Source organism: Alligator mississippiensis, chromosome 16 (genome assembly GCF_030867095.1).
Source record: "Alligator mississippiensis isolate rAllMis1 chromosome 16, rAllMis1, whole genome shotgun sequence".
Taxonomy (NCBI): Eukaryota; Metazoa; Chordata; order Crocodylia; family Alligatoridae; genus Alligator; species Alligator mississippiensis.
In genome coordinates, this window is record NC_081839.1 from 6,043,493 (window position 1) to 6,057,616 (window position 14,124).

Below are 14,124 nucleotides of genomic sequence, written 5' to 3' on the forward strand. Positions count from 1 at the left end.
CCTTGGGAACTTTTATAGTTTTTCCTGAACCTTTATGGTGTGCATTCTTTTTTAAGGTCATACACAGGATATTGTATTTATTTTTATAGTCGGCAAACCAGCCAACCGCCCGCAAATTCCCAAGTTTGAGTGCAGCTCAGGGAGACTCCCAGGAGTGCTAAAGGTACCTGAACAATTCAAGTCTGCCAAATTGGCATGCAGAAATCTCCTACAGGATTTTCTCATCAAGATTCAGGTTCCCATTTCTGCTTCCACTGGAAGTGGGAGGTGCAGAGATGAGTAAGAGTGAAAAGAAACTCCTGGGATTAATCCAGCTTTTCCAAACATCAAACAAGTAGTCCAGCCCTTTCAAATCAAACTGAGTGAAGGAAGACCCCATAACACTTCTAGGATTTTTTCATCTTTTTTAATAAGACCACTGTGTATAACCACGTCTTTGTCATTAGTTAAATCAAGCCAAGCTGCCACAGAGACTCCAATCACGTTCATCTGTGCTACACAGATTCCAATTTCGGTATCATCAACCTGCAATGTATGCAGGCCCTCTGAAGCCTTCCTCAATGGTTTAGCACTAAAGTTACTTTGCAGAATTCATCATTTGTCCAATGTATGAGTTTATTGGATTTAAAGGCCAGGAAAGACTGTTATGAGCATCTGCACTGCTCACTTCCATAACACAAACCAGCATTGATTTGTAGAAGCTTGGAAACAATTTGGATTAAGGCAGATACCAGGGCAAATTCACCTTCAACGATAGTCCCCTGACACCAAGCCAATGTGCCTAAGCATTAGGGGATACAAATTCTCATTCAGCCTCTTCTGGGTGGCCTTAGTCATGTCACTTCATTCTGCCTCAGTTTACTAACCCATCTCTAAACTGGGGGTAATGGTCTTTATCTAACTTTAGAAAACACTTTGAGAGCTTTCAATAGGAAAGACATCTGAGATTCATCCATCTGCACTGCCTGGGACTTACCCACCATCTCCCAACAGGACTGCGTTATAACTTCTCTTCGAGTACAAGTTGTGAGAACATACAGTAATTTGCCTGGGAGGCTTCCTATTACTGTGAGTGAGTCAATGGGAGTTTTTCTGTTGACTTCAAAGGTGGGATTTTTCCTTCCGTCTGAAGCAAGCATCACAGAAAAGGCAGAAGAAGCTATCATTTTTCAAACGACTGATAAGGTTTATGGGATTGTTGCTAAACTCCCACGGTGCCCTTTAGGATCTCATTAGGTCTGACTTCTTCGTAAATAAGATTCACTCATCTGCCAGAAGTTAAGGATGACTGACTGCACCTTTCCATTATGTTTTCATCATCTGAGCAAATAAAACAAATCTTTTTGTCACACTTTTCTTTCCTTTCTGCACCCTCGGTGCAATATTTTGAGGTTCTTTTTCAGCAAGGGAGCCAATAAAATCAAGCTGAACTGCATTTTTGATGTGGGTGCAGGAACATCATTAACAACAACTTCCTATGTTGGAACAATATCAAAGTGGATTATTCTACTCCTCCTTTAATTATTTTTCTTTAATTCTTCACATGCAGAATCTTATAGTGGGACTGTAGTGTGCTTGCAGGATTGAAGTCAGACTAGAGGAAAAGGCCAAGGGCAACTTGCTTCAATAATTTCTTGAAATTGGTTTATGTACTACATTAAAAGTGATGTTAGCACAAAAGAACTTGATAAGAAAGTTAAGAACAACTGAAAGGCATAAGACTCCTAAGTTTCAAAGGCATACATTACAGGCTGGCCTTCAACGTACTTTGTGGGTTGACAGTGAATACAGATCGTTTCTAAATTAGTCTGATCTGAAGAGTCCTGAACGGGAATTAAAATCCCCAGAGGTATCTTGTCATGATTTGGAGACATCACGAGATGGGGAATCTGCCACTTCCCTTCATGGTTCATCCTGGTTTTCCACCTTCACTCTTAAAATTTAGTGGCTTATTTCTAATTTGATTTGACTTTAAGTCACGGTTTCTTGGTACATCTTTCCCTGTTATTTTAAAGTGCCCTATAGGATCTAGTATTTTCTCCTTCTCTAGGTACTTATATACTAGAATATTATCACCGTCATAATTGTTATTATTGCTACTACTGTTATAGTTATTGTTATTATATGATTTGCATAATATAGTATAATAATTAATAACGGTTATCACCTCTCAAATCTTTTGATAAGCTAAGCAAAAGGAACTTCTTTGTCTTTCTCTACAAAATAGTGTTTGGGGCCCTCAATTTAATTTTGTGGATCTTTCCAAATCCTCTACAATTTTTTTCAAATACCATTTTTTAAAACACAGGGGCATAAACATTGTATGCAGCTCTCTGGTCTCCACTGACATTTACCTTCCTGCTCCAACATATGTGCATATATTAAAGGATTGGATTAGTTCTTCATTTCAATTTGAAGGTTGTGTTAAACCATCTCTCCGTATCAAACCTCAAATTCTGTTCAGAGGCAGTGCTTTCCAGGATACTCCCCATCACCTTACCACTCACTCTGTACTCTGACTTTGCAAATCTAGGGATTAGGAATATAGCTTTGCATTTGGCTGCATTTAAAGCATATTTCACTTGAGAGGTCCCAGCTTGTCAAATGATCCAGATCACTCTGTCTGACTCATTTCTCTGCTTAATTTTGTGCAAAGTTTATTGGCAGCAATTTTACATTTACTCTCAGATCATTGATGAAAAAGTTGTTTAGCACTGGGTCTTGCATCAAATACCTATTAATAATACCCTCACTTAATGAATCCACACTGACAGTATTGAAATCTCTCCGACCTACAGCTGAAATTCATTTAACCTGAATTTTACAGATACTATATATTGCCAATTTTTAATCTGAATGCTATGTGGGCCTGTGTCAAATGCTGTACGCAGATAAAGCAGACTCTTCTAATTATGTCCATCAACCATATATACCCATTTCAGTTCTCTGGGACTGATGTCCAATTAATTGACTTATAGTTACTAGAGTCATCCACTTTTTCATTTCAAGTATTAGCGCAACATTGGCACTCTTTCCAGTTTCTGAACGGGTCTTGGACTGCCAGGAAACTTTAACAACAGGCCAGAGATCTCCACAGCCATTTCTTTTAGGATTCTTGGGGACAAATTATCCAAGTCAGGAGATTTAAAAGTGTTTTTCCTCAGCAGATGTAATTTAAAATCTTCCTTATATGTACTGAATGGGAAGTATCCTACTGCTCTTCCTCATCCCTTATCAATTTTCTATGCTCCATAAATTCTACATTGTACTCATTGTTCTCCGTTTCCCCTTTTTGTATTTGTTTTACATCGTGGAGTCTGTCTGTTTTTTAATTGCGGCCATTGCTCTGCCATTGAATCAGGATGGACTTTCATTCAAAGTCATCCTGTTTTTTGATTGTGGCATTATGGCTGTTTGGCCACCGAATAAGTACTCTTTGAAAAGAGCTCCTACTTCTCAGTTGCACTTTGCTGTCTGGATTTTATCTCCCTATCCATCTTGCTGATCATTCTTCTCTGCCTTGGAAAATTAGACCTTTTGAAGCATTAAATTGTATATATTATTGGTTGGGCTGTCCTTTGTCTGCCTTTACTGAATATAATCAGGTCACGATTACTGGTCCCTAGGCAACCACCAACTGTTAACCCTGCGATTAATTCATCTTTATCAGTCAGAATGAGGTTCCAAATAAAATTACCAGGTGTCGGGTACAATACTGTTTCTGTTAGAAAATCATGAGCAGCAACTTATAATATTCAGAAATTCTAATGATATTTTACGGCTGACTACACAAGACCTGTGCTGTGAGTCTCCCAAATTGGAGTTCCCAACTATATACATATATTTTTTTTCTTTCCACATATTACAGATAAGTGTTTACAGAGTAACTCATCCTCGTTTTGTTCTGTGATCTATAGTGGCCTCTACCACATCCCCATGCTGGCCTTTGTTAGTTGGTCTACCGATGCATGGGTAGTCAAGAACCTGTGGTTCTAGAGTTACTAATAACAGATAATGATATATTACACACATAGAGTACCTCACACTCATTTTTCCCCTTCTTTTCTTCCTAAACAGATTGCAGTTACCAATCTGAACATCCCAACTATGCAAATTGGCCAGCCAGGTCTCAGCAATGGCTGGTATATTGATTATCTAACTAATGAGAATTTCCATTTCCCCCTACTCATTATGCAGACTCTCAACACTGGTATACAACTAATTGAAACATTTCTTGCCTTCACATTTTTTGCCACAATGGAGCTTGGGTTCAGGGCCGGACACAGGCATGGCCAAACCAGACGGCCACCCAGGGCCCGGACAGAAAGGGGGACCAAAAATGGTAATTTTTTTTCCCATTGTCTGATTATTATTATCATCTCTGGTGAAGGGGGGCCTGATACTAAAAGTTTACCCAGGGCTGCCAGGAGTCTAGGTATGGTGCTGCTTGGCTTCATAATTCATTGTTTTCTGGGATGTTCAAACTAGCCTCCAAAGATGAAAATACATCTCCCCCAAGCCTGGAAGATGTTGGCCATCCTGATTGTACTGTCCCATCTCCCACCAATCTACAAAATGAGAATGTTCAACTTCAAAATGAATCATGCAACCAGCTGTCGACTTGTAGCATTTTCTGTTTGCAGATTTGTAGCACCAAAGAAACTCTGGATGTCCCTTTTCTGCATCTCCATTCCGAGACCCACAATCTGCTATCATCTACACAGTTTTAGTTGGCTATTTGTTCCAATGTGCATCGCTTCCCCAGCCAATCTTTGATTGTTACGGTCAAAAATATTAATCTTAACAACGAAATCGTGGAAACATTTTGCAGTATTGATCAGCAAGTTGCACACACAGAATGAAAAACCATGCAATGAAACTAAGAGCATGGAAACTGGAAAAATATGACAAAGTTGACAGCTATACAAAGAATCTCATTACCTGGGCTGCCTACCTTCCAGAAATGATACTATTCTAGGAAAGAAATTGCCCATAGCAATTCCCTTCTCCAACCTCAAATGGCATCTGACTCCCACTAACTACGTTGTCCTCTCTAGTCAAAGATGCTACCCAACCCCCAGCTTCTTCAGAGGTTACAAAACTTTTCTGATGTTCCTGTAAATGGCATAAAATGAACCTCAATTCTCATTTCACTTTAATTGTTTGAATTAAAACTATCTATTCTAAAAAATAAAATGACAGCCTCACTTCTCTACCGTCGAAAAGGTTTTAAATATGTTTTATTTATCTCAGTGTGTTAGCATGGAAAGATTTAAAAAAAAGAAAAGGAAAAAGAAAACCACCAGAAACTTCTCCCTTAAAAAACCCCAAAACTGCTAAGCATTTTGTCCCTCTTCTCCCCTGAATGTTTCCCAGTTTCACTGATTTTGCCATCATTCACCTTTAAGAGATGCACTGTTAAGGATGTGGTGCCATTTGATTTGTCATTGCTTTTATTGACACATCCACTAATGACATCATGATACTACAATAAATCAAACACCAAACTCTTGTAAAAAGGTTTTGTTGGCAACAAGGATAAGTTAAAATCCATATCGCATGTTCAAGTTGTTGGGGGGGGGGGTTTAACTGCAAACATTTCTATGGTAATTATCCGTGCAACATCCATAGAGACTTTATCACGGCTATCTCAATGCGAATAAATGCCTCAAACCGATTTTAAAAGAAAACCCTTCCGAGCTATAGATTAAAGCAAATCTAGCATTAAAAATAGGTTGCTTGTCCATGGAGACAGCCCCAACAGCTGTGCAAGCTGTGGTTACATTACCTGCTGAGATGCTGGCACTGGTTGCACTACTGGAGCTTGGGCCGAGGCAGAAGTACGCAGAGCCACAGAAGTCGCTGAATCTGATCCACCCTCTGAGCTCTGCATGCTCACTGCTAGAGAGAGCACAGGACAGATGAGACGGAGAAAACAGCTTCACTCATTTATAGTTCAAAAAGCACGGGAGTCTGTGGCATCAAGGCCCAAGGAATAAAATCCCTGCGGAGGGTCTATGGGCAGTTATAGGAAGGAAGGTAGCTACCTTCCTACTTGGAGGCTTCTTTTTAATCTTGGCTCCAATTTTATTGCAGTATTATATTAAGAGAAAAAAAGTTGCACAATTGTTCCACAGAAAGAGGGAAGGAACAGAAAATATGCTTCTAAATATAACAAAATGGCATAGGAAATTATTGTGTCACAGCCAATCTGTAGTTGCTCCTCGCAAAAGGGCTAAGAGAACATATGACCAAGAACCACGGTTTCTTGCCTATGAGCTTCAGCACGTATAACCATCTCAGGGTGTTTGCACAAAAAGCCAAGAGCCGGACTTGACCGTGTGCCCAGCTAAAATGCATCTGAAACAGCTTTGCTACGCTGCAAAATGCAGGCACAGAATGATGAAGCCGTGTACCCTCCGATAGAAGCTGAGGTTCACAGTGGAGACACCTTGAAGACAGTCAAATCTGCAGAGTTTTTGTTTCTAAACTGAAACTATGGACAAAAAGCTATTTTCCTTGGAAACCGAAAATTTAGAAATTTTGAAACATCAAGGTTCCCTCTCGTTAAATGTAATAAAATGTACAATTTCTGGGGACACCACCAGTATTTCCATTTTTCTTTCTCCCCCTCCTCCCCCCGTTTCTTTTTTGCAACTAACTTTTTGAACTTCCACAAATTTGCAAGAACAGAAATAAAAGGGGGGGGAAAAGAAAATGTGAGAAAAATCTGGATGTTGTTTTTCCATACGCTGTCATAAAAGGAAAAGGAGTGGTGCAAAAGATTAAGTGAACAAAAAAAGAGCGCTGCAAAACGGAAACGACATCTATGTTCTTATGTTTTCCCCCTACTTCTCAACTAGCTCTGACCTGGGACAATTATAGCAAATAAAACGACATGGGTTTCTCTACCCTCTCAGCTCTAACCGCTCGTGAACATGTTCCTCTTTTATGATTCTCCTCGACGTCGAAGGAAGAGTGGGAATCACAATTCAGCTGAAGGATCGAGAGTAAACAATCCCGAAATAAGTCACATTGCTTGTCGTAGCATTGTTCGTTGCTCCAGCCCTCAAGGCATAAAAAAAAAGCTTTCATTTTTCTTGAGACGCTGCATAGAATAGGATTGCATACAATCCACTATATAAAGAGAGCATCTGTTTCTTTAAATCACTGTCTGACCGTATTTTTGACGGGGTATCTAAAAATTCCTCTTTATCCAAGATTCCAGCTGCTTCGACCCAACGTGACTAATAATAATAACAATAATTCTCTCTGCAAAGTTAGGAAATAGCCTCACACCTGTTCCAGTTTGGCCCACCCCAGTTATTTGCCAGTAAACAGCTGGGCCAGCACAAGGTCTTTGGTGAAGGAGATAAGCTGAAAAGTCTCATATAAACATAACTCCCAGCAAAAAAAGGACACTTTTTGGATGCATAGTCTCATAACTTTCTGCAAGCATGGGCGATTGTTTGTTACTTATGCCTGCCGCACTCTAGATCCCAATTTAGTGTGATTTTATACCTCTCCACTCAAATGATTGGGTTTAGGTTATATAACAAGAAAGCTGGGTAAGTTCCCATTAGAGATTTAAACATGCTTTGGAAATGTCGTATGAATGCAAGCAAGATCAGCCACCTGTGGAAACAGGTTCACTGAAAAAATTTGATTTAGATTAGAGCTCAGTTTAGGATATTTAAAGCTCATCGAAGAGCACCTTGAACTTTTGGTGCCCTAAATATGCCCGGGCCCAGAGTGTTAGGTTCTTTGCTGCACTGGGGCTCAAGTCCCACTGCGGTCAATGTGATTTCTGCATGTGCTTTTCTCAATAGGAATTTTCTCAATAGGAATTGCCAACAAAAGGGGTCTTTGTAAAAGATCACAGAATATGGATTACTTGACTTCACCATCCCACCATGGGTTACTTGACATCACCATACCAACAAATTGCCAAGCAGGGTTGGCACACTGGTGTGCCTTCCAACTTTGTGTCCTTCAGAAGTAAAACTGATGGTGCTAATCAAAATCCCGCATCGGTTTGAAATTTAAGATTTAGATCCAAATACCCTTGAAGTGGAATATTAAAATAAGCCATACAGAAAATGACAACGTTTATTTTAAATGCACTAGGATCATACGGGACGATGATCCTTCCATACCCACTCATCATTTCTCAGACAGATGATACTCAAAAGACATGTTCAGACCTTTGGCGGGGCCATAAACTGAAGCAGCAAGTCTAATAGGAAAAAATATTGTTTTGCAAATGTGGTTTTAACACAGTGCCACTCTAGTTAGAAGAGGAACTCTCTCAAGTCGCATCTGCTCGCTTTTGTCAACCAATGTGTACTTCCCATTGGACCTCAGTGCCCAAGAAGAGCTAAAAAAAAGATGCATGCACCATGAGCATTATATACAGATCTCTTACAAATACAGACTCTGTTACTGATGATGATACCGTAGATGGAAAAAGCAACCCTGCATTCTCAAATCCCAAGACAAGTTCACAACAATGAGGAAAACCTTGACTTGCAAACCAAGCAGATGCAATCTGGCACTGCAGAGAGAGAAAGGCAACGCGTGAGCATGGAGCCCCAGAACAGTCTTTGAAAGAATCTGTATTAATGTCTGTTTTCCAAGGATGCTTTGGTCTTAGAAATATCTTGAATCGTCTATTAAAGCTGTTTTGTGCCTCTTGCAAATATAAGAGGCAAATCTGTTAAGGCTTTCTGCTCAAAGTGACTTGTGCTGCTGACAAGTTCAGCACACAAACAGGACTCCCACTTGGTAGAAGTACGGCTCCTGCTATCTGTCTAAATATTGCAAGGGACAAATGAGGTGTGCAGCTAACAAGGAGATTTTTCAGGAGTTAGGCAGCCAATTTCCACTGGGAGAAAATAGAAGCCAGATGCGAAACTCACACCTGTGCCATTGAAAACCTCCTGCACTCTGCTGCTTACGTCTAAACCAGGGGTGTGCAATTATTTTGGGTGGAGGGCCGCTTACTGAGTTTTGGCAAACCATCGAGGGCCACATGCCAGGCAGCCAGGGGCAGATAAATGTTAATTTTCTAAATTTTTTAGGGGCCCTGCTGGCTGGATAGAATGGCTTGGCGGGCTGGATCCGGCCCCCGGGCTGCATTTTGCCCACCCCTGGCTAAACGCCGAAGCGTGTTGATTGTGATGCACCATCTATTGTAATATAATATCAGTAGGAGCCTGCAGCGAACTTCTCATACAGCCATTTAGGGAATCTGCTGTCATTCCCTGACCTGGTTTTTGACATCCCTCAGGAGCCCCAGTTCCACAGCACGCTGACCCTGAGGGTGCTGACAGAAGTGACATTTGTTGGGCGATCGGCCCCCTGAAAGCGCTCTGCTGCCGTGCTGCGAGACACATGCATGGCTGCAGAGCACATTAAAAGTGGCCGATCGCATGACAAATGAACCCTCATCTGATGAAGGGTCACATGAAGGTGTTCCAAAGCAGAGCATCTTCATTAACTTCCGTCAGTCCCTGCATGCGATCAGGGCTGGGCTGATACAGCCCAACCCTGCCCCTGGCTCAGTCTGCAGGAAGGGAGGAAGGATAAAGGAGGGAGAGGGAGATGCAGGTTGGGGTTTGCCCAGTCTGAGCTGGACCTGGGGGTGGGTGATTGGAGCCCTCCCCCGCGCCACACACATCTCATAGCCCACCCAGCCCTCTCCCCCTTCAGCTCAGGCTGGGCAAATCCCAGCCCACAGTTCCCACCCCATTCCCCCTCCCTTCCTGCAGACAGCACCAGAGCTGGGGGGCAGAGGGCTAGGGGAGAGAAGCTGAAGGCAGGCAGCTCCTCTGCTGGATTGGCCCCAAAGTGGAGCTTGATTCCTCCCCGCCACACCCGAGCAACAGGCTTTCTGTGAAGCGCCACGAGTTAGAGCTGGGAACTGCACGTCAGTGACTCTCAAAACTGACTGGCTCAGAAGCCATAGAGCAACTGGTGTTCAAAGAGCTGCAAAGTGTATACTCCTAGGAGAACTAAGGCAAACACTCTCCAGTTCACAAAGAAAAAAAGAAACTACGATTCATTAATTCCTACTCCTGACTTCCTGCCCCTTGGGCAGGGGGCTGGACCCAATGATCTCGCGAGGGCCCTTCCAGCCCTAATGTCTATGAAGTTCACATTTGCACAGTCCACCAGATAAATGTACTTTAAAGGTGCTAAGCCTCTTTGGTGCTTGCTAATTCTAAAGTACTGGGTTATTTTAAGCAATGCCAAAAGTAATTCTGCGGTGAGCTAGCTGCAGGTAGCAAGAGGAAGAGCCACTTGTGTGCCTCAGTCTGGGTATCACCAATCTAAATCAACTGCTCCGAATGTCGACTCAGTTGGTCAAATGCAAGCTCTACTGTTTTTAACTGGGATGAGTTTTGGTGTTTGAGTTGGCAGAAAGAACAGAAAAAAAATCACACAGTGCAGCCACATTTCCAAGTGTTGCTGATTTACAGATACCAAAGTGAGCTATTTGCAAAAAAGGAACAGAACTATTAAAAGGCGTTGCCTGGAGCCCTGCAGCCAATTAACAAAATGACACCTCTGCAATTCTGTCCAAATCAATGGCTTTGTATAAGCAAAAGTGTATGGAATTGGTAGGCTAGGTCTCTAGGTAGATGTGATATCTTTTATTAGACCAACTGACTAGCTGGAAAAAAGTTCTTTGCAAGCTTTCGGGCACCATCACCCATCTGCAGGCATAGGGAGTGTCTGCCTATATAGGGTGATGGAGCTCAAAAGCTTGCAAAAAACTTTTCCCCAGTTACTCAGTTGGTCTAATACAGGGGCAGGCGATTATTTTGGGCGGAGGGCAACTTACTGAGTTTTGGCAAACCATCGAGGGCTGCATGGCAGGCAGCCAGGGCAGATAATATTAATTTTCTAAATTTTTTAGGGGCCCTGTGGGCCGGGTAGTATAGCCTGGTGGGCCACATCTGGCCTGTGGACCGCATTTTGCCCACCCTGGTCTAATAAAAGATCTACCCAAAGAACCTCGCCTGCCTATGTCCTTAAACCAACACGGCTACAACCAAAAACCCAGCAACACGGAGTTGGTAGGAAACAATTAGGCAGATGACGCACAACCAGGAACAGAATCCAGAGCCGATTTGCCCAGCATTGTGGGCTCTTGCTTCAGTGAGGTTTGACAGACACTGGGCTAGGTACAGACATTCAAAAAGTCCAAGGCACGATCGATCTAAGTTATGTGGTTTTCTAGAAGCAGCAGAGTTTTGATGGGTAGCAAGCAGAATACACACTTGCCCTTTGATGGGAGGGGGAAGGACAATAGGGAGCAAATCTTTAAACCATTTTTAGACCAGTCTGTGTGGGCCAAACTTCTCTTGTGTTATGAGCATAGGTCGGTTTCTGATCACTTATACCGGTGAAAGTGTAATGTCTGTACCTGGCCTAGGGGGCAGAGCTGCATGCGGAGACAGGCTCTATTTAAACCCCGACGCTCTTCTTGCCAACGCAGCTGCTGACCTCACATGCTAGCACTTGTAGCATCACAGTTCGGGGTGGAAGGAATTGCAGAAGTCTAACTTCTAGGTTGCATCACCACCGAATGAATCAGCCTGATGAGTAAGGCTGCTGCCCTCTGGAAACCTCCTGTTTACAGACAGCTTTCTTGGTATCCAAGCAAACAGCCATGACAGGAACGGAAATACAGAAAAAGCTAATAACTTCTGGCTTCTATTTCTAGTTCTGCCACCAGCTTGCTTTGCGACCTTGAGCAGAACACTTCCCTTTCCCCATGGCTCAATTTTCCCATTTCCCAAAAAAACCAAGCAATAATACTTCTCTATTTGAGGCACCAACCTCAGAGCACCGTTCACATTGAACGGCACTGGAGGAGGCAAGTGTAGATATTACAGATGCCGACAGCTTTGATCGTTCCCAATTTTCATCCTTTCGTTCGTAAGCCGCGCAGCCTTGGTAAGATTGGCTTTGCCCATTTTAATCCAGCCGATCTGGACTAGTCCTCAAAAGGCTGGGAAAACAAAGATCAGAGAAAAATAGTTCACAATATTTTTCCACCTTCAGCTTTGCAGTGAGGCTAAAAACCTCAGGCTGTTTTAGGGTAAAAAAAAAAAAAAAAAAATCACGCAGCTTTCCCTATCTTTTACTTTGAATCAAGAGAAACCTCACCTTCTCGCCACTACCAGTTTCCACGCTTTAAAAAAGAAAAAGCCTAGATCCTGCAGCAGATGCAGCAGGGACACCTTAGCACCCACACAGAGCCCCTAGGAAGCCATAAGGGCTCTTTGTAAATGAATTGCAACATTGGAGACTTAAAAAAAAGAGGAACTGCAAGTATTTTTCCATAGAATGGATTAATATAAACCATCGGCTCCTGAATGCCCAAACACAATCTTCAAAGCGGCACATTGAGCCCTCAAAATGTCTATTGCCACAGCTGATCGGAGCCAGGGCAGGGAGCCTGCCCAAAAGAAAATATTTAGTTAAAGTTCCTCTGGCATCCCGATCCTCATTCAGCCAAGCTCATCAGCACACGGGTAAATTCATGGACGGGAGCAGTCCCATCAGGCTGCTTGCTTGAGAGGTGTGGCATGAGATTAGGGCATAAAGGGATCATTGTGGCACTTTTATTTAGTCTGCTCAAATTATTTCCATACCAAGAAAGTGCATGCAAAGAGCTGTCACGTTGCCACTTGCGGTAAACACAGCGAGATGAGAAGGGAGCATGGGTTTTTATAAAAATCAGGAAGCCTGCCTCTGGGTGGTACTAGCACCGATTCCTATGGTAACCAGAACATCAACAAGAGATTTGATACACACCATAGCTATCGTATTTCTTTATTCTCTCATTTTAACTGCAAGTAAAAATGAGGCAAGGAGGGGAAAAAAATCCTCTAAACCAAACAACAATGATCTCCTTTTTTCCAGACTAAACCAATCAGTGTAGATGTCACATTATCCAACGGTACAATTGTTATTATTTTCCAGTAAATCAGGGGTTCCCAAACTGTGGTATGCCTACCCCTGGGGGTAAGCAAGACATCTCTGGTGGGGTACGTGGGAGAACTTGTGTAACGGTGGATTTAATTTTCATTTTAATTATCATGGGCGACTGGTGCCTCCCGAGTCTGGGGGTGCACCAGATCCCTGACCGGGGGGGATCCCCCAGCAAATCACTGACCAGGGGAATCCCCCAGTGGCCAAGCCAGCAGCAAAACCGGAAGTGCACTTCTGGTTTTGTGGCTGGCACCTCCAAGGGGTGCACGGCCGATCTCAGGGGGTGCACGTGCACCCGCATGCACCCCCTATGCGTCGCCAATGATAATCATAATTGGCATTTAGGGGGCTAAAATATAAAACCTATGCTGGTAGGGGTATACAGGCCACTGGTAAATCGGAAAGGGGGTACGCAATAAGAAAAAGTTTGGGAACCTCTGCAGTAAATTGTGTGTGCCTTTGGAAACAAAATGTATGTTAAATTCCTTTTGTAAAAAAAAGAAAAAGTGCTTTCTGTTCCCCTTTATGAGATGAATGGACTAGGAATTTTTTTAAAGGGGTTAAAAATAAGCAACAGATTTGAACGTTTGGTAAATATTTTACAACGTTGAAAAGAGGAACATAAGGACAATTTAGCAGCGAGGAAATATGTTTTGGAGGAGATTTTTAAAGAACGGTAGAGCATGCATCTGCGTTCCATGACTTTCCTCTAAAATTCTAATATAATAAAGGGCTTAGTCTGTCTGTCCGTAACACTTTGGTAAAATGTGCATGCGCTGCTGAGAGGGCGGGTGGCGATTGGCTGCATGGGCCCAGAAACAGGGGAGATGGAGGCAGACACGTGCACACCCAACAGCTGGCAGGGGGGCAGGAAGGGGGAAGCCCTGCTGCTTAGTGGAGGTGGGGGGCAGAGGCGGGCACACACGCACCCAACAGCCAGCAGGGGAGGGGGAGGTGGCAGGGATGGAGGGGAGTGGGGAGGGGGAGGCAGGGAGGCCACGCTGCTCAGGGGAGAAGGTGGAGGGAGCCCCCAAGGGGAGAGGAGGAGGTGGCGGTGGCGCAGGGAGTGTTCACATGGCTGGCCCCAAAAGGTGAGTGGGGGGTGGCCATGTAAGCACT

The 14,124-nt window shown here is 43.1% G+C and overlaps 1 protein-coding gene across 5 annotated transcripts in view; it reads right to left on the reverse strand.

The window, feature by feature from the left end:
• The window catches only part of RFX2 (regulatory factor X2), an 87,950-nt gene that overhangs the window by 42,124 nt on the left and 31,702 nt on the right, over positions 1-14,124 (reverse strand). For 4 of the 5 annotated variants that reach the window (XM_059720025.1, XM_019485383.2, XM_019485385.2 and 1 more), the window contains exon 2: positions 5,789-5,901. In XM_059720025.1, the coding sequence (XP_059576008.1) occupies positions 5,789-5,893 (105 nt within the window). In that variant the 5' untranslated portion in view covers positions 5,894-5,901. The remainder of the gene's footprint in view (positions 1-5,788; positions 5,902-14,124) is intronic. The other variant, XM_019485384.2, reaches the window with a different exon arrangement.